Raw genomic sequence first — 21,218 nt, forward strand, 5'->3', positions numbered from 1 at the left:
ACTATACACACATCTGTACACTATTATACACAATAAGGGCGGACCCTCAGTGGCACGAGGGTCTCCAGATGCTACAACATTTTCATATATATTTTTTTTCAAACAAGGCTGGTAGTAACAGTGTTCCCTCCTACTATACAGGTGTAACATAACCCTTCACCCATCCCTTCAGAGGTTTGACCAAAAATAAACGGGTCTCAAGTACGATACGGATATATACGAGGACGAAACAGCGAGCGAGTATATGCATTTGTACACAAACCATAATGCATAAAGACATACGTGCATCCAGGCGCCGTATGCGTCGTGTGTGTTGGGGGGGGGAAGGGGTGGATTATGCGTCAAAAGTAGTACACGGACAACATATAGGAAGGAGGAGAAAGCGCCGTCGGGAAAGAAAACTTGATGCTCCTCTCTCTTCGTCGTGTTCACAGGTTACAAGTTCACAACACACAGCATTTTCTGTTTCAACGACCACTAGATTTGCTTCAACCCCCCTGAGTATTTATATGCATAACAAGCCCCACAAGATATATATACGAACAGCAGAGCTTAACACAGATCCCTGGTACGTTTTTATAAGAATCAGTGTGTGGTTGTGTGTGTGTATGTGCAAAAGGTGCACTTGATTTCCTCGTGCTGCTGATGTTTCTTTTGTATTAGGACTCTCCTCAACACGAATCAGCCACCTTATGATGATAATAGTATGCTCACCTTTTCGGAAGAGAAGAAAAGGATTGACACTGAAGTACATGTGGCATTTAATTGCAACATGTAGTAACATTTACTTCATTTCCATATAGACATTATTTAATTGCAATTATTAGTTACTAAATCCTAAGCAGTTCGTACATTTAGATACACCTGGGCTCAAGCCTAACAGAGTTCATTCAGTCTTCTTATTTATATTCTAACCAAAATAGGTCTCTAGTAATGGTGTAAACTTACTCAATTGTAACAAAGTGGCTGATTCTTTGTTAAAACAATAGGAGAATCCTCCTTAGAAAGTCAGAAATACAAGGAAATCAAGTTAATCTGTGTGCGTGTGTGTGTATACTATTGTGATTTGGCTGCCAGCATATCCTACTGTTCATGTTTCAAGTAATTTGGCAATATACAAAGACATAGCTTATTGACATGTGAACTTGAGAATAAAATGGCTTCTTTAGGAATGAGCCTAAAAGTCCTCGCGCCCTTTGACCCTTGCATCTGGCTGCTGCAGCGGTCGTGACCCGGGCCGAAAATAAACGGATTTCAAATGCTTTGCTCTTTAGGACAGGAGTCAACACTGTTTACATGGTAGCACCTGTTGTGGTGTGGAAATGTTCACAAACCCAAGAACACAGCTATTTGTTTTGGCTACATCGTGTGCTGTAATCATCAACCTCACTGAATGAAAATAAAACAAAGTGATATATATTTTTCCTTCCTTGTTTGCTCTGTACAAATGTGCATTAACATAGATCCAGTATTCATGTATTTTTTTTTTTTTACAGTTAATTTCCTCCAACAGAATAAAACTATGTTTAAGCTAATTTTATATCCCTAGCAGTTTTTAAGCGCTAAATTTGAAGTGCATTTTAGATCAGAAAGTTAGAATGGCAGTTGTTACTATCACTGTGTACGTATAGATTGTATGTGCATTTAACAAAATCTCTCCATCGCCATCTTTTCATTTCACCAATACTTTTTTTTCATTTTGTACAGATAGGTTGATGCCAAAGAAATGATAAAACAGAAAATTTCATCAAACACTTAACATTTAAAATCACTAGGATAAAAACACAGGGACATTCTTCTTTTTGTCCAACACGACACATCTCCATTTTAAACTTTAGGTTGACTCTTCATTGGGAACAACTGTTCGCTCTCATGACTTCACGTCCACCTGAAGCACCTCTGATTCCAACAGAACAGGAGTGAGAGAGAATTTGCATAACTAGTCATTGTCAGTTTGTAGTTTCACAGGAGGTTTTGAGGGCTGAAGTTCAGCATTAGATGAGAGTCTGTAAACAAGGTTTTATTTCGCTTGTGCTGATGGCAGGTTTGGCAAGAAGGTGTTGTGAATGATCTTCCACACAGTTCAGACCTGCAACATATGAGATAATTAGAGTCAAGATCAAATGAATGATGTATTCATCCTTCCCCGTATGAGCGCTTACCTGCTGTGCTTGGTCCATGGTCAGTGCTCAGCCGGGGACCCAGCTCTGGGACGTCTGCTTGGTGCTGGTGAAGTTGATCAAAGAGTCAAAGTTAAAGTCCAGGCCGTCTGCGTCCATCAGCTCGCTCCTAATGATGGAGTCCATGTCACACTCTAAGGTCCCGTTAAACATGTCCAAGTCCAGGTCTGAAGGGAAGCGGTCCTGGTGCAGAGGGCCCCCGTTGGTAACAGTCCCATTCATGAAAATGGAGGTGTCGATCTGCATTGAGGACGAGCCATTCCCTCCCAGAGGTGAGTTCAGAAGCTGCTTGGCATTAGCTAACATGTTAGCTTCATTGTTAAGAGTCAGACCATTTATGGGCCGGAGTGCGTTCTGGTTGTTACTCTGCTGAATGTTGTGAGTTCCAGTCGTCCCAAAGGTCATGACAGGGTCATTGCGGAGGATAAGGCCTCGACGAGACATTACAGCAGCAGCGCTGGCCTGGGACATGAGCGGGTCCGACTGAGTCATCATCACGTCACTGTGACTGTGGCTGTCCGAGTTCAGCAGGTCCTGCAGAGTTTGGCTGCCAAAGTGAGAAGTGATGGAGAAGGACGTCTGCTTGTTCTCCTGGATGGTCTGCATGGGAGCAGGGCGCAGGGCAGACCCTGACGTGGGCGGACCAAAGATGGAGTTACTGAAACCATTGCTTCCATTAGTGGACGGATTAGAAGAGGGCGAGGTGGAGGAAGAAGAGATAAGTCCATTTGGTTTGGACCCAAAGCTGAACCCTGAGGATCCGTTTGTGGGCTGACCCGTAGTGGTTGGCACCAGGTTGATGTTTTCCAGTAGTTCGTCCATCAAGTCGTCCGTAAGTCCATCGTTCAGGTTCATGGTACCTGTGAGGTCAGCGAGGCGAGGCAACTCTGCAGGTGCTGCCTTCCCATTGGTTGTGGCGTTGCCAGGCGACAATGCCCTGCCTGGACTGTAGAGCATGGGTGACAGCGGGGGCTCATCGTCTGGGACCTCGTCCAGCTCGGGGTTGGCCAGGATGGGTGTCAGGCGCCCGCTGATGGTGCTGGCATTGGAGTTGGTGCGGGAGCGGAAGTCTGTCCAGGCGTCCAGCTCCTCTGTGCTACGAGACGTAGGGCTGCCGGGCCACCGTGACAGCCCTGAGGGACTGTCCCCACCCTCTCCAGCTGCTGCAGCTGCCGCCTGAAGAGCAGCCTTCTTTTTAGCAGCGCGGCCACGAGCCGATTTGGTGTATTTGTTACTGTTGTCCATAGACACGGCTCGGCGGCGGGGAGCCTTGCCTCCCTTTCCTCCCTCAGGGTTGATCATCCACCAGGAGCTTTTCCCTGTGCCTTCATTCTGCACCCGGATGAAGCGACTGTGCAGCGACAGGTTGTGCCGAATTGAATTCTGAAACACAAAACATGAACAACATTTAGGATGCATTCACTATTGAAACTTTGCTTTAAACATTCCTCCATTACTACGTCCACTACTAATGGTCATTCTGTGCATTGATCTTTTTCACAAAAAAAGGAGAAAACTAAAGTTTTTTCTCAATTGTCCAAACACTAAATATAGACAACAAATTAACCAATGACAGCTTTTAGGTCTGATGTCTGGATATAAAGGAGAAAAGGAGCAGTGGGCAATAAGCAAACACCTCTTCCATAATGAATGGCTGGTACAAAGGCCCAGTGTTGCGCAAGAAGCACATTAGAGTAGATCATGTGTGTCTGCACAGTGTGAGTCATCTGTGTATCGATCACTCTCTCTCTCCTGGTATACGGGGGTGAGCGAGGGTCGGGGAGATGCAGACCAGAAGCTCTAACTAATGCGGGCTTTAACACACACACTGCAGCCTACTGTGAACTAACACACAGCGGTCAGGTCAGGTCACTCGGTCTCTTTATTACTTTTTTTTTTACCTTTTAATTGTGTTTTAAAATTGTAATATTATATTGTAACCTTCTTTTTTTTTTACTTATTTAACTATGTGGCTTTGTTTTTAAGACTGGCTTTAATGATGATATGAGTGAATGTTTGAAAGGGCACCTTGAGCTACTTGCACCTTCATGTGGTTTTATACTGCAAATGACAAATACACTGAATCTGACTCAAAAGAGCACAGCATCGTCCCTGAAATTTCTTCTATATTCTTTATTGTATCGAGCAGCCCGAGTAGTGAAACCGCAAGTCCAAACAAGCTGTGTTTAGTTATTGTCTAAATGTGTCGCTAATTCTTCCACTGAGCCTTGTTAATTTCATTCTTTCTCCCACTGCCCTCCCTCTTCCTCCCTCTCTGTTGTTTCACAAACATGCAGCTCTTATGTGCCCTGAGGGACTCCAGGCCTATGTTATGTCTTCTCATATAAACAAGCCAACCACCCTCCACAACAAGCACACACATCCCTCGCTGCTGATGTTCTCTCTTTATGTATATTTGAACTTGCTAAAACAGAACACATTTCTGGGGCCCGAGTGGAGGAACGCCAACATTTTTGGTGGGAATCGGAATCACAATATTGTTTTCCAAGAAGCGCGGCCCCATCTTTTGCAGTTTACAGGCAATTTGGTATAGTTTGTTTTTCCAGGGCAGAAGCAGCACAATCAGGAGGCTAAAATTACAAGAAAGTAAACGGTCAAGGAGCATAACTTTGAGACTGCGGTATACACAGGAGAAAACCATTTGCAACCGGGGTGTTCGCCAGCCGTTACTTTGCATTAGCCATTAACAAAACAGCATTTGCTTATGAATGGGTGTGTGAATGCACATTTCCCATGGTGGTTGACCGTGGAAAGCAGTGGGGTTAGAGGAAAGCGGGATACCCCAGAGACCAATGTTTACCATTTGCTAGCATCTCTTAAGACATGACGTAACGCTGAAACATTCACAAACACATAAGGTAATTCTTTCCAGCTTCCAGGAAAAGTAAACAGGGGTTGGCCCCAGATTGTCAAGTAACAGGCACAGAATAGATGGTCTCACACTCCAATTGAAAATTAAGAAAGTGTAAAAACGGCTGAATGACATGAATATTGAGAAGACAGAATTTTTACCGTGACATGTATCCAAAAAGTCTCAGTGTTGAAAAGGTTTTCACCAATAAATGCATCTGTATTGTGCTATTATATGCCCTATGGATGCAGGATTTGCTATGCTTACGACCTACTGCTGCTGCTCTTCTGGGGTTCACATGCCCATTAATGAAACGGCTCACACGGGGCACGGCTCTGATTCATAACTACTGTCACACAGCCACACAAAGATAAAGAGCGCCTGCACCACAGCCTGCAGCACAAACTCTGACGGTTGTGACAGTACTAGAAAGAAACAGCAACAGAAGGATTTGCTATGAGAGATAGTTGATGCTAATAAAGCAAGATAAAGTCATCATGTTTGAGGCCTTGTGTGGAGTCAGCCTGTTGTCCCCGTGTCTGACAGGTTGCTCTGACAACGAAAAACACTTCCAGTAAAGCTAATCCACCAGCCAGATACTCCTGACCCTCAACATATCATAGAATATAGGTACTGTAGGTCCCTGGGCAAGTCTACAAATATGAATTCATCTAAATTTGTTTCTTTCACAGAGACGATACACAATCATTCACACTACTGAGTTAGCCTGGGGCCATTTTTCCTTTTCCTTTAAAAGAAAAATGCAGTCCCAGAATGACTCTAACACACAAGTGAAAGTGGGTTATGTAAGGCCGATGCTTAGAGCAAGCGCCTTAGTTTCCAGGTTCACTTGTGTTACATTTTTGGACCCACTGAAAAGATAGCTTTATGGACAAAGTTCATGGGAGAGGCCACAGCTGTGTTGTATATATGTAAGTACTGGCCAGCTGCAGCCATATCTTTCAACAACAGAGGCTTTATGTCCATCACTAACATGTGGGAACAATTAATCTCTGTCAGTAACCGCACTATAGGCATCTCCTCCTCTCCCACTGCCCTTGATTTATGACACTTACACTTTCAGGAGGTGTGTATGCGCCGACAGCGGGACAAGGGAGGCAACCCAAAAAGCATACAGAGCATATAGTGCCCCTCCCTGTACCCAGAGGTCACTTTCAAAATCCATCCCGTCATTGGCCAAGACGATTAGGACAAACTCTCTTGGTTGGATGGAGCGGGGCCGGGCTGCGCCGTGATTGGCTGACTCGGAGAGGTAGCCGGGCAGCGCAGAGGCAGCCTGGTATTGCAAGTGTATTTCATCACCCAGATACAACTCGCACACCGTCACTCCGCCTTGATTGGTCTGAATAATGTGAGACAGACCCGCTCGCCGCCGCTGCTGCTGCCTCCACTTGCGCGAGCCGCTTGATTTAGGAAGACGACGGCAGGGGTCAGAGGTCAAAAGGGCTCAAGGGTTCACGTGTGTCGGTCCCGCCCACTCTGCAGATGTGAAGCGTTCTCCGATTGGACAAAACGAAACTTCACACCTCTGACAGTTTGGAGTGAGTCTTCGCCAAACATAACCGGGGCGTTATCAGGCGTTACGTAAAGTGGCGCTAATCTGAGGCGAATGTCAACAGGGAGGGCTCTGGGGTCGCGCACACTCAGCCGCGGCATGTTCCCCCCGAAGAACAATAGGTTTTGGTTTTGTCATGGATATTTCTGTCTTTACGGAGCAAAGCCGAGCGCCAATAAGCTTCTGGTTGTATTTGCAAAAAGAAAAAGTCATGGCAAACACAGACACTCATTTATATTGTTTTGTAACTTTGGGCCAAGTTGTCCTACACTGAATTGGAACCAAGTTGGCGGTGCTGTCAAGTAGTATTATTATTGTGAACATCAGTACTCGTAGTAACTTGTAATAAGTCATAGCGGAAGTTATAACCAGTTAATTCTCTTGTATCAGAGTGCATTTATTTGACCACCATATGCCTGTATTGTAAAGCTTTTATAAAAGACAAGACGGAGCGCTCTTAGCATCTATACAGCACGTTTCACCAATTGCTCTCGCAGAAGTAATAGAGCATGGAGTGCTTCGTGGACGGTCCGCCAAGCTCACTTCTCCATCTGACTGAAACTGATCTGGCTGAAACGTCTAGTGGTATTGTAAGAGCTATAAACACATTTGTCCAGCAGCTCTAAGTCTGTCTATACTCAAATACATCAGCTATGCAGGAGCAAAAGCAGTAGCTAAACTGCCTAAACTTTTTGTTGTAACTTCTACTTCAGTGACTGTACTTTCTGCCTAGGGCTGAATGTGAGGGTCACCATCATCCCGAAAGAGCCAAACCGAAACCATGGCTGCACCTACACTTATAACGCTGTCATTTCATTTAGTGGTTGCTCTATTTGCACTAGAGGTGACCAGTGCAAGTTTAGTTAAGCTGTGGTGAGGAGGAATGCACGGCTTTGACACGTACGGGTGGGTTATAAATATCCCAGTAAGGGGACAGTTATTTATACTGGGGCTCTACTCGCGGCCCCGCCCCTCTCCCCCTGTCCCGCGCCGGCATATTGGAGCTCAGACAGAACATTCCATTCCCTTCAATCATATGTTCGCGGCCCGGGCAGCAGCTGGATGGCCCCATCCCACCCTCCCCAACACACTCCCTGTCCCGTGTGTGCTTTGGCTGCATTTGTTTGTGCGCTGCGTTGCCTGCGCGAATGTGTGGACACTGGCCGGGAGATTTAGGAGCCGGTTGGCAGGAGAAATGCGGCTTATGTTTCGGTCCCGCTGCCCAGTCCTCGCCCCCCTCTCGACATCCTCCAAGACAAATGGGATAAGGAACATTTTGTCTGACCGTCTGTCCAACAGCGGGGTTACACAACGGTTATGTTCTCTCTAGGAAGCCAGGAGGAGGTCACTGTAGGAGCTTCAGTCATCATGGTATTTTGTGAAGTGGAAAAATTGCAATATTCGAAAACTGTCTTGGATAATATTTTGTGATATGTTTGTAAACCATTTCAAAAGTATGTTAAGTGTTACCTGTTAGGTTAAAGGGACTATAGGAAGTTTAAAAATGTAAAAAATAAGTATTTTCCTCCCCCAACATGTTCCAGCCATGTCCTAATGTGTAGAATGAGCTCAGACCTGTTCACCACAACTGCCTTTAAAATGCTGCACTCTCACACAAAAAGGTGTCACTTCGGGTCCGAATTGCCGTCATGCACAAGCTTAATATAGAAGGTGCAGTTACACATTTGGCCTGAGATAGCAGTAGTGAGTATAAAATGGCCAACTTGCATCTAGCGTATTATGTAAAATCGACTTTTTCAAGCTTTACATCAAGTTATTAAGTCATTCCCTCATTAAAAACATGCCTGAAGTCTTGCCTTGGCACATTCACGTATTTTTGAGTAATCTGTAAAAACTCCGATGGCGGCCATTTTAGGGATAGGTTTGCCTGAGTCCTCCTAGGAACGCCCCCACCTCCTGGAGACGCCTCCGAGCTTTCATCACCACCCGGATAACCAACCACTGCTCCTCAGCAGAACCCCTTCCCCACTGATGCCACAGACAGCGAGTGGAGGGGGCGTGTCGGAAAGAGTCAGAGGTTCTTAAAGAGACAGAGGCCTATTTCAAGACATTCACTACAGCCATTTTCAGAGAGCACTTTTATACAAGGCAGTTATTTTAATTTACTGCATTTACAGACCAACAGAAGGTTTCGTCATCATAGTAGTGTGCTATAGACTGGTGCTATGTGATTGAAAAAAGCATAATAACAGGTGGTTTTGGCTTTTATTTCGCCTTTCATTTGTGTGTAATTGCATTTAGTTTACATTGTTGCTCTTTAAAGCAATTTGAAGAACTATGTGTATGAATTTGGCTCTACAAATAAACTTGTCTTGATACACTTTTTCTGCAGCCAAGTCTAGTTGTGTAACCCCCGCACAACTGTCAAGCCTGGAAAAAGAACAGAAGCTATAACTATCGGCCGTGCAGAATTGTAAAGACCTTCTTTGTTCTTAATAGGTATTTTTCCCCCCGACATTTTCTGTTAATACTGTAGATGTAATAAGGTAATTGGATTAGATTTGGGCTATGCAATAATAGACAATGGTTAAAACTGATCATGTAAAAAAGTGGGAATTTCACCAACAAACAAAGCTGTCTTATCCTGCGGGACAAACAAACACATTTATGCTCGAACTCACTGCCCTTTGTATGTTAACTAGAAATCCTGAGAAATCCCCTCAGACACATCAGTCGCCTGCATGTCTTTATAAGAAGATAATCCTGGTAAAATTGAAGCAGACCACACTCGTGCTGCACCTCCAAGCACATTAAAAATCAAGCCTTTTTCCTGGGATGTTGGATTAAGTTACACTAGAAACTTGAACTTTTTACATTTGTCCCGTCAATTATTTGTTTTAATTAGTCAAAAACATCTGAAGAGTTAGACATATAGATTTTGTTTTTATTCATTACTTTTTAATGTACTTTTCGGCAGCAAAAATATTACAATAACAATAATACTATATGAGTCACTGTTCCAGGATTTTGGCCTTGGACCTCCAACTCTATTCATCCACATGTCTAGTATTCTTCATATACCTGTCACTCTCCCCCCACGGCCCTTTCCCTTCTTCTGCTTCTACTATGTCAGTGTTGGGTAAGGCCACATGCTCAAAGAGCTCCTTGTGTACAGATCTGTTTCCTCCAATGAGTCGGGCCTGGGAGGGGGGAGTTGACTGGCCCATCCCCCCCGTCCCGGCCAATCGCGTCGCTCTGCGGCCGAGGCATGGTCGGTCACATGGCCGTTCACTGGGTCAGTGTGTTTTGATCAGGAGGGGGAGGTCACCTCATTCCTGTCCTGTTTACAAACACAGCTGCACCTGTCTATTGACTCTCTGAGACATAATAATAATGTTTGTCTTAGTATAAGAATAAGCCAATAGTGAATATCATAAATGCACGGATTATTAAACCAATCCAATCCTTAGCAGTGATCTCTCCAGCCACAGCTGACCTAGGATTGAGCGCTGGAATCTGAGCTGCCGATCAGTCTATTTGATTGAATGGATACAGCAAAGACCCCCACTCAAGACAAACCGTAGAAAACCTCACAATCTTACTATCCGAGTGCAGGAAGTCTGTATATGTATTGGACATAGTGTACGTCCAGCTGCACCTCCCCTTTACGGGATGGAGACGTTTTGCTTGGGGGAGACACAGGACATCCCTGCTGGGCTTTATCAACCCTTGTTCCAGGACACAGCGTCCTAAAAGCTACACAGCAGAAGTTACGCTGCCAAAAACTCACAAACAGTCAATGATAAATAGAGAGAGAGAGAGCGGTAGATGGGTCAAGAACAACATTTAGGACAAAGAATGATTCAGTTGCAGCCAAAGGTGGGGGCGTGGGGAGATATTGGCTCAGAGCCTGTTGCAAATATGGCCAAAGACATTTTGAATTTATGACATGCAGGACTAGTGACTGATTTATAAAAGATCACGTCCTATTCAAATATTGCCAAATGTTGAATACATCTTTGCAGTACAACCTGCAACATTATGAAACCACAGAAAATTACTTTTCCAAGAGGGTTCACAACTTCACATGCAAGATTTTTGTCAAGGAGCTACATAGTAATATAAAACACAATGTCTTTTTTTCTGTATAGAATAAAACATTCACCCCTAAATTAACTGGTTAAATTAATTGGTTTGAGTCCAAATCATGCCGACATATCCATCCAGGCCAAGTCTAAACGGAGTTGGCCAACACTTCAGAAACTTAATACGATCAGCTGGTGCCTCTAAAGTAGCGCAGTATTTAATGAATGCTGTTTGGGTTTTTCGCGGGGCTGGGGCGTTTGGCCGTATTGACCAACGGCTTGTCCTTTTTAAGCACTCCAGCAGTTTCTGTATCTCAAAATAGGACATCGGTAGGGACAGTGGCTAAGATTATGTTGATAATAACAGAAGGAGGGGATTTGTACATACTTGATTCATCATTTATTAATTAATCATCTCTAATCCATCATTTATTAAGCACAAAAATAATGACTGACGACTATGTTTAGACCCTACTAAACCCTTTTACGAATCACTTAAGCAAATCCAATGCAAAAAGCGTTGGTATTTTACACTACAATTTAAAATAATGTCTATATATAAGGATAAGAAAAAAGCAAAATGTGAACCTAGTGACTGATGAGGCCTGGAATGAACTGGATAATAAAGTACTAACACAGAAGAAAGGACAGAGAGGATAGACCGCGGAGAAGGGGCGCTATTCATTTTCAGCTCCGTGGGGCATCTGCATGATTAATTACACACTCCAGCACAATACGAGACTCACGGTAAAAAAGGTACACCGGGAAGGGCAAGCTGATAATTATCTGAAGCAGGGTCTGCACAAGTCCTTTGGGAGGAACCGTACACAATATAGAAACTGCTCAAATATTCAGATTTGTACCGGGGGCGAGAACAGAATGAAGCTATATATGTACACGCGGCCTTGAGGGTCCCAGTGGTGCGAGCTACAAAGCATATGATATTTCTGCGCGTCACAAGGAAGATGATAAAAGCAGAGCGGGTCAGACTGGGAGCGAAAATGGCCTGAATGCACAGAGGAAGGAGAAGTACGGGCCGAGCACAGGGGTTGTGCGAGGTTTACGGCTTCCCATAGCACCCTATAGCCTTGTCCTGCAGCCGCGTGCACTAAAGAAAACGGGACAAGCCGGATGCTCACAGCTGCCCTGGTATCTGCCGAGGGGATTTATGACGACCAGGTGTCGGGGTGAAGTGTTGTGACGGATAGGTGCATCATCATTGACAGTATATTTTTAATTTCATCCTTATAACATTTGCTTTTCCAAGTAACCTGTATTTTAGCATGTTGTGATAGTCAACAAATGCTTGGCTTTTTGGCTGTTTTGGGTTAAGTAATCAAATGCCCTTGAGAGATTACGTAACACCAAATGCTTGTACTCTGAAACTGTGCCAAAATCTCCATGCCTGCTGTTTACACCCAACAAAAACGACTAAAATACACGGTGCAATATGTGGTGCATCGGGTGAACCATCTTTGAACCATGTTTTCGAGTTTGTTTGGTTTTTGGTGTGGCCTATCTTTGATGCAGTATTTCCACAACACTGGAGGGCCGGAGCTGTCGTGCTGTGGGTGAAGCGTGACCTCCAGTGACCCCCCCCCAGTCTACGTGACATTTGCTGTCAGTACTTTCTCTCTATCGCCCATTGTTTCGGCCCTGCTTCATGTGTCCAAGTCCCGCCCTCGCGAACCGCTGCCGCTGGAGAATAGACTGTTGGAAGCGTGACCGCTCCAGTGCCTGGAGTTTCAAAACAATATAACTTAATCTTGCAAACCAAACACTCAAAAATAGTCTAGTTCAGGGGTAAATGCTACAATAGTTATGCGCATGTTCTTTACTCAAATCTAAAGCTTCTTGAAAAAAACTGTCAAAAGAAGAAAACGAAGCTGAAACGCAGCAAAAAAAGCATCAAAATGAACCGATGAAAGTGCGAAATGTGGTGGAAAAAGAACAACACCACGAAGAAAAAGATCCATTCAGATCAGTTTCTCATTTAAGCTCCAGTCCAGGCGCTTTTAGATTTGGGTAAAGCAAAACTGGAGAAAATGCCCTTGATTAAAGTGGGGGTTAAGAGGTTAAAGGCTCTGTATCCATTTCTTTCATGTAGGAATAGTATATTAATGGTATATATTTTGCCCTCCTTCAGTATATGGTAAAAGCAGACCTTTGTGAAAGACTGTGCATCTAATTATCGTTTAGAGTATTTTTTATTGATTGTTTAAGTACTAAAGTGTGAAGACTTATACAAGTTAGTAAAGACTTTGGACCACAAGTAGCAGTTCAAATTTTCAATCTCTTTGTTTCTTTTGCGGAACAGAAAAATAATGTACAGAGTTTTTAATAGAGTTTTACTTGTATGATTGAGTTACAGACTGTGACCCGGCTTTTTCCCTTGTGGGGCAGAAAGTTTGCCAAACAAAGTCTAAATAAAAACTAGACAATTTCCCCTTTTAGCGTGTGACGTTAGTATCTCCAGTCTCATGGATGCAGCTGTGTGCTCTCGCAGGGCGAACTTGGAAGGACTAAAAGCGATAACGGCACCACACATAATAACTAAACGGTAGGTCGCACATAGCGTGGATAGTTCTGTACCCCCCTAATGGCCCGTTGCTGTGCGAGTATTGGATGCGTGGTGCTGGACTCCACATCTGTTTGGGATTAGTGCTGAGGCCCTTGCTGTTCGTGAGGCCCTTCGCTCTTAAATGGTGCTAAAAACAGACACGGTACATGCTGATTATTACAGTATGTTTACCATGACGCACACTGAAGGATATGTTCTTGGCGGTACACGGAGCGAGGGCAAGTCCAGTGTGATCAGATGTTTAGGAGAAATGTGTCGTCTGTGCTGGCGTGGCGTACTTGTATGAATGTCAGAAGGACACTAAACCTGTTCTCTTCTGAGGTCACAGCAGCCTGACCCGCGCCGCCCGCCTCCACCTCTGCCCTGGTGAAATGTTTCTGTTTGACTGTGTGTTTCATGTCAGTGCTGATCTCAGGACTTTTCAGCGCTCGCCCTCCTACACAGCAGCTGTACAAGGACAAGAGATAGAGCGAGACACAGCGTTTCAAACAGATACTCTCTGTTACATTTGCGTGTGGTGTGGGTGTGTGTGTATGTGCTTTATCTCAGGGAGAGGGCCTAACCTTTATAAGACAAGCCCCCGAACGACGCACACACAAAAGTCAGCACAAACTCACTCCTAGGAGCAGTTTTCTCCCAGCAACAGCCAGTGCCAAGTCCCCAGCTGTTTCCAAGACCCGCCCTTAAACGTAGTCACATGACTTCCTGAGACACTAAGGAAGGTCCAAACCAGCGTGTCTCCAATATCAATAATATTTTAGTGATTTTCCAGCCAGTGCAAGACTATATAACTGTGGTAGCACAGTAATGGTTATTCACTACAGTGAAGAAGAACATTGAAGAACATTCAACAATTACAAAAACGAGGAAAAGAATGATGGAAGCTCATCAGCCCGATGGTAACTCATGTCCACAAGACAAACACTAAGTTAGGAAAGCCATATTATCAAGTTTTCAATATTTTCTTTCATGAAAAAAATTCTGCTTCATCAAAAAAAGAAAAAGTCATCCCCCTAACTAACTGTTATGATCTGGAGTTGCTGCAGCTGGTCAGGTCTATATGCAGTGACACTATGAGCCCAAAGGATGAGATCAGCTGACGACCCGAACATCCTGAATGATCAGGTCATTCCATCAAAGGATTTCTTTATTCCAAGATGACAATGCCAGGATCAGGTTCACATTGTGAAAGAGCAGTTCAGAACCATGAGGCATCATTTTCACACATGGATTGAGCTCCACAGAGTCCAGATCACTCTTTGGGATGTGCTGGAGAAGGCTTTGCGCAGCAGTCACACTCTCCCATCATCAATACAAGATCTTGGTGAATAATTGATGCAACGCTGGATCTTTTGACAGGAGAAGCTTATTGAAACACCTTTTTATGGAAACTTTTGGCCAGACAGTGAAATTGTGTGATGGCCAATGGTTATAGCACAAAGCTACTCTTAACATTCAAATGTGTCAACGTATCGCTCTGACTTAATGTCCTTATAAAATAAAATATTTTTGCAAGTTTTGGCAGTGTGCGTGATTTTTCCTGATCGATGTAACTGTCGTCTTCTACGCACCTGCCAAAGTATTTTATGTGCAAAGTCCTCCTCTCTTTCCTGTCACAATAATGTGGCTGGTTGGGACTGGCAACTGGCTTAAAAAAGTTTGCTCAACAAAAAAAGGAGCAGCCAAATAACACTACCGAAACTTCTGATGGAGATATGTTTGTAACATCACTTTAATTCAGATGTGTTACGTCTAATATAGTTCTGTATAGTTGTAAAGGAAACCCCTACGATGCAGAAAATTCAATCATTGCATGTGGCTTTTAGCTGTTAGATTACCATTGACTTAGCCTTATTAGATTTACCTTATTTACCAATCCAGTGTATTGTTGTGTGACCGCTTAACCCACTTAACATGATTATGCCTCATTACGTATGCACGCCACTGCATCTGAGCCTACCAGCGCACATGGCCGAGCCTTTTGTTTATGTGTTTGCAGCTTAAGCTCATTAATGATTTCCAAAAGAGAAGATTATGATGCACCTCCTGACGGTGTAATGCTCCACCAGCTGAAGATCCAATCAACCAATCGAACGGTTCAGTGAAACCATCCGAGTGTCCTGTAGTGAAGCATGGAGGACCATCAGACAAAAACTAGATTAGATGTGCTCACGAGGCAGTCTGAGAAAGGACACGACCCCAGCTTGAATTGTGAGCGCGTAAAAGGCATTTTGTGCACAGCAAAATGATCACTATGCTACAAAAAGACAAAAAATATAAAAAGCACAGGTAATGTAGGAGTTGTAAAGGCTAAATCTTGCCACATGTTGCATTGGGGGTATCAAAGTTCAGAGGTAGGTAGAAAAGCTTAAAAAAAAGTAATATCAAAGGGCAGAATGTTATGGTCAATTTGGTTAAGCTTGTTACATTACACAAAGCAATATTTTGTGAAACTAATTGTTAGGTGACTAATGGTAACTACATCTATCACACCATAGCATTGGAATACGTGAATATGAATAATAACCCCATAGCTTTGACCTTACACTAACTATCTCCATGCCATTACGCTAATAGCATGGACACATTGCTAATCCCTATAGCACGCATACATATATACGTACACTGCAGCACTTAGGCCTCCGAGTGGCTAATCCTGGTGCCTCTTCCATTTGAATTTATGATTAAAACTCCCCGCGGCATGTGAGATTCATAAAGCAATGAGTCCACGCTGTGAGAGGCTGGCAGCGCGCATTTTATTCCATAGCGACCATAGTGGAATTTCATTAGGACCTTTTATATATATATAGCGCTCATCAGTATTATGCGGAGGCTCAAACATGGTGCGAACTCAAATACCCTCTTGCCGTAGGAGAAGGGGGTTATTTGGGGCAACAAGTACACATATGTGCAGCAGTATACACTCCCTGGGTTCAGTAAGGACATGGGAGGCCCCCTTCTTTCCTTTCCCTCATCCTCGTCTTTGTGATTGCCTCGTGAAGCGCTAACGGCTTATTGGCCTGCTGCATACGTGACAATTAGGACATGCACATAATTGGCACTTGGTTTTAGCAACACACTTCCAGCTGAACACTGAAGCGTTTCCTGACACGGCCGTGTTACAGATGTGAATAAATCACTGGTAACTTTTAGCTACACCTTAGACATTGTCAACCTTTGTTTCATTTCTTCATTGCAGTAAGAGTAACCTCTGCTTTTCGCCGGTCCCTCACAAGTTTCTCGCTCACTCCAAACTTTCTTTCTGCTGCTCAATTACCGTTTTTTCAATCTTCAGCGTTACAGGACTAGCAGACACTGGTACACAAGCCTAGAGATGCCTCTAGCCGCTGTCAGTGTGAAAATAAACATTGTGGGATTATATATTTTGATATATAAGTCGCGCCTGAGTATAAGTTGCACCCCCAGCCAAACTATGAAAAAAAAAAGAAGTGCAACTTATAGTCCGGAAAATACGGTAAATTGGTATACCATTTCATCATATTAGTAGTCTCCTCTTATCTCCTAATCTGAGCTGCAGCCGACTGCATTACACTGACACATTGACACTGCTACCCTTTCCATAACCTCACTGGGAAAAATCACGCTCGGAAGTCGGCATCTGGCGTGGAAATCCCGATGTTTCACTGTCCTACGGTGAAGAGACACTTGTAGATGTTCAGAATAATGCCAATGATAACAAGTTCATGAATGAATCAATAAGCTTCCAATACTCCTCCCTCCTTCTGTTCCCCCCTTCTCTGATTATGAACCCATTCAGCTCTTCTCTTGTCGGCTGCTTGGCTGTTTTTCTCTCCTGCCCATTCTGAAAGGCCCCCTCTAAGTCAACTAACCACACAAAAGCTATATGGTGGCACAATCTGGCCGTGTGCCAAAAGCCTATTTTAGTGCCCCGCAATCACTCAATGTGCCTTTTATTCCCTTTTGTTTTCTCCGTTCCACCTTGTGAGTAGAAGTGTGAGCCGTGCTAATCCTTTGGCGCTGCAGTGCGAAGGCCTTGTTAAAACAGTGAGAAGACGGAGGAAAACAAGCAAGACTCGATCGCTAGATGCTTCGCCTTTCATAGTTTAGTTTAATCGCTCAATGCACGAAGCGTAATTATAGGATTCGATCAAATGACGACTGTTGCATTTTCTTTGCAACTGTGTATCGGATCAAAGGACAACCTAATACGACATAATGCATACATTGTGTCCTTGTTGACAGAAAAGATTGGGTTAACGGCGACAAGACAAATGTTTTGACAGCTAACCCAGGGAACAGTTTGCACACTAACAGTCGAGCGTCCTGGGGGTGCTGCCAGAAATGCAGCGAACTACTGACTACTGACGCTTACACTGGACAAACAAGTCTGACAGCCAACAAAGACTGGGCTAACAAAAGGTGAAAACCCTTTGAGGACCTGGGAGTCAGCTGATCAAATACGTACACCAAATTATACGTTTTTTAGAAGGAAAAAAAAGAGTTCAGAGACTGCAGTTGTGTTTATTGAAAATATATGACCACAACAAGATGTGCAGCAAGTTACCGGTAAGTTGTTTTCAAAGCTAAAGCGATATAATACTTGTATGGCTTATCATACTTTAAATCAACAGTCTTTGCTGCCAAACGTATTTCATCCTTTAGGGTCAATGTTTGGCTATACGTCTCGTGACAAGTGCAGTCCCACGCAGCTAATGTAACCCACCACTTCCTCTTTTTGGGAGGATATTTCAGTCAGTTCCACGCCGCCTGGCAGTGAGCGCACGTGCTGACTGCAGAGTGGTGACTTCAGCAAAGTTCAAAAGGTGGATTTGACTGTGGCTCCGTGCCCAAACGCGACTTTAGGGCTCAACATCCATCCATCCATCCACACTGCAAGGGTAATTACATCTTGGTGTAAAGTTTGCTCAACATATAATCTACTCAAGTTTAAAACAGAAACATCTTCTTTTTTTTTTTTTCAGCTATTGCTCACATCGGTGGATTTTTGAAGAAATTATCCTTTTTTTTTTTTTTTACCTGTACTTACGAGAGTAACTTTTTCCCTTTCTACTTAAATCAATGCTAAAAATATAAATCTGTTGGTTCAAACAGTTAGTCAAGTAGTTTACCACGGTGATGAGTGATGCTTGGTGGTTGGTGGTGGGCCGACGCTTCTGTCAGTCTACCCCAGAGCAGCTGTGGCCACAAACATAGCTTATGTAGTGAATGAATAATACTATATAAGACACTATTATTACATTGTTATTACCAAATACCTTTTTGAATTCTAACTGACTGATTATTTGAGGCCCTGCCTTTTGCACCATATATTACAAGTGCATCATTTCTTCACTTTGCCAACCTTTGAATGGGCCGTCGGCATCAAGTCAGTCAGTATAGGTCTACATAAATGTATCACTTTGTTGGAGCAGCGCCCGGCTTATATATAGTGACGACTTGACTAACCACTAACCAGTGTGCCGATGTCATACTTTGTGTACACACATCGTTCCACGTTTCTCTCCATCGGCATCATTTTTCTTTTCTTTTTTTTTTTCAACTCAAATGCCCCGGAGGAAAAAAGCTTTACCGTCACTTACTGTCTGTCTGGTGCAGCGCGGCCTGGCTGTATATGGGTCAATGGCTCGGTTTAGTCGGGGGTAAATTCGGGCAATCGCAGCTGGATGAGGCCGATGAAACGCCCACACGCGACAAGTTCAAAGCGAGGCCACGGCGACGCGAGATATTTTTAAAAAAAGGCAAACCAGACGGGCAAGAATGCACCGCTCAAGTCTCGGCGCTCCGCTTCCACATTGAATATGCTCTGAAAAATGAATGGGTATGTTTGTGGCTGTCGACTTGGAAAACGCTAAGGGGCTGTTTTAATTTTCGAAGTATGCGCTGCAGACAGACGAGGCTGAACAGGGGGTAGTAAAAAAAAGCCAACGTGTGCTAGACTTTATTTTGTCTCGTCTGGGTTAGAATACTACGGGGCAACGCCTTGGGACCACCACCACTTATGCAGGAGAGGGGGGGGCTGCACTTGGAGACAGTGTGGAAGAATTTGGGTTAGCATGAATTATTGAGCGTTGCTGCAGCAGTGCCAGCCAGAGTGCGCGACTTTAAGAGAATGTACGGGGACGTGTGGGTTACGTGTGGACATGCTGTTTTTTTTACTGCGTTCGGAGGAAGATTATAGATCAGTTTATCTGTGCGTTCAGAGGTGGAAGACTGAGTCAGGCTCGCTACTCGGCTGCACGTTATGAGGATACGTGCAAGGGTTAGAGTTATCAGATTGTGTTAAAACAAAACCGATGACTGAAACTGGACTTTTTGTTTTGTTGTAGGTTGTGTGATCAAAAATAGGTAATTCTGAAGATATTATATTGTGGCTTCCAGCGATATACAGATTGCATCACCTATTTCTGCCATTAACAGTAATTTGTCATTGAATTGTGCAGCTCTACTCAACTATTATCAACTTCTATTATTACTGGAAGTACTACTAATGCTACTATCATTATGACATAAGATAACTTTTTACTTGAACTAAAGTACTTTCTGTCACACTATCAGCTAAACTAGCCGACTAGGATTACTACGATCAATACTATTATGGCTCTCACTTTCCTTTTCCTGCTACACACTGTTCAATATTTAGAAGGCATACAAGTTGTCGTCCTGTGGCTTGCTCTTTGATTTGCACCCGAAAATCCTAAAATGATCCATTCTAAAAGCGTTAAGCAAACATTGCTAGAGTGAATGTGCCAGTGGCTGTGAGCTGTATGTACTTGACTGACTAACACACTGTACTATTGCACCGCTGAGTGCAACAGGGCCCCACCGGCACCCCTCCCCCAGCCTCCGCGCTCCTCCGCTGCCTTGTCAACTTCCTTTTAACCCTCCATACTTGTATCTCCTCGCCTCTTTCTGCCTCGAGATATTCTGCTTTTTCAAAAAAGAAATTTGGAGCGAAGCCAATTAACACAGCAGCCGGTTTGCCAAAAGAGAAGAAGAAGAGAAAAAAAAAAGACTCTGTGGAGGAGGGGAAGAGCGTAGAGACATCGCTACACACTGACCTACATACACTTCCACACAGCTGATTGAATCCTACGTGGGAGCCCGCGGCCAATCGCGCGCGAGGGAGGAGTGCGAACCGGCCAATGGCGTGCCACCCTCATTGTGCGGCTCTCGCCTTGTCTCCATACAGTTTTCAGTAATCGTACGGGACCAGATTGAGGGAAACTGGCACGAGAAAATAGTGTGCCACCACCACGCAGTATTAGTCACACAAAAAGGATAGATCAGGGAAAAAAAAAAGAGTCAATGGAGGTGGGGGGGGATGTGTGCCTTGGCGTCTGTGTCCTCTGGCAGTGCAAGTGCAGACAGATGATGTAGGCTAATGCTGCTAAAGTCACCGAGAGGATTAGTGGCCCCACACTCCTCTCTCGACCCGGGATAGTCTTTCTGAGCCGCAGCATCACTGTCGAAATTAGCCTCTTAACGCAATTAGCTTCATTCAAAAATATCGTTCCCAAAAGTATTTAAAAACGGGAAAGTGTTGAAGGGCTGAGCGCTGTCTGTCCTGTGGTGATGTGAGGGTTGGGCAGGAGCTATAGGCGACTGAAGTGGATACATTTGCATAATAGTGCAGGTCATGGACTGAATAGCCACTATAGATGGAAGTGGACTGTGTTATGTAAAGAGGTGCTGGGGTCAAATCTATTGAAGCACTGTATATAAACACATAGAAAGAAGAGAAGTCGGTAAGTGTATGTTAACAGTACAAGTTTTATATGAAGTACTGTATTACAACTATTATATCCATGACTATTATTCTTATTATTTTCATTTGCACTATGACATTCATTCAAGTGGTTTGCATCCAAAAGTTCAGTATATTCCACAGTTCTACAAAGAGAATCCCCATTGCCAGACCTTTTATCTCCAAATTGCAGAGGGATTAGGTACTTACAAGATA

At 43.9% G+C, this 21,218-nt stretch overlaps 1 protein-coding gene across 1 annotated transcript in view; it reads right to left on the reverse strand.

Annotated features, from left to right (window-relative positions):
• Positions 1 to 993: 993 nt before the first annotated feature.
• Positions 994 to 21,218, reverse strand: part of foxo3b (forkhead box O3b) — a 32,944-nt gene continuing 12,719 nt past the window's right edge. Inside the window, exons 3-4 of the mRNA XM_079571718.1 lie at positions 2,163 to 3,563; positions 994 to 2,089 (exon numbers count right to left, since the gene is read on the reverse strand). Of these exons, the coding sequence (XP_079427844.1) occupies positions 2,190 to 3,563 (1,374 nt within the window). The 3' untranslated portion in view covers positions 994 to 2,089; positions 2,163 to 2,189. The remainder of the gene's footprint in view (positions 2,090 to 2,162; positions 3,564 to 21,218) is intronic.

This window comes from Gobius niger, assembly GCF_951799975.1.
Source record: "Gobius niger genome assembly, chromosome: 15".
NCBI lineage: Eukaryota > Metazoa > Chordata > Actinopteri > Gobiiformes > Gobiidae > Gobius > Gobius niger.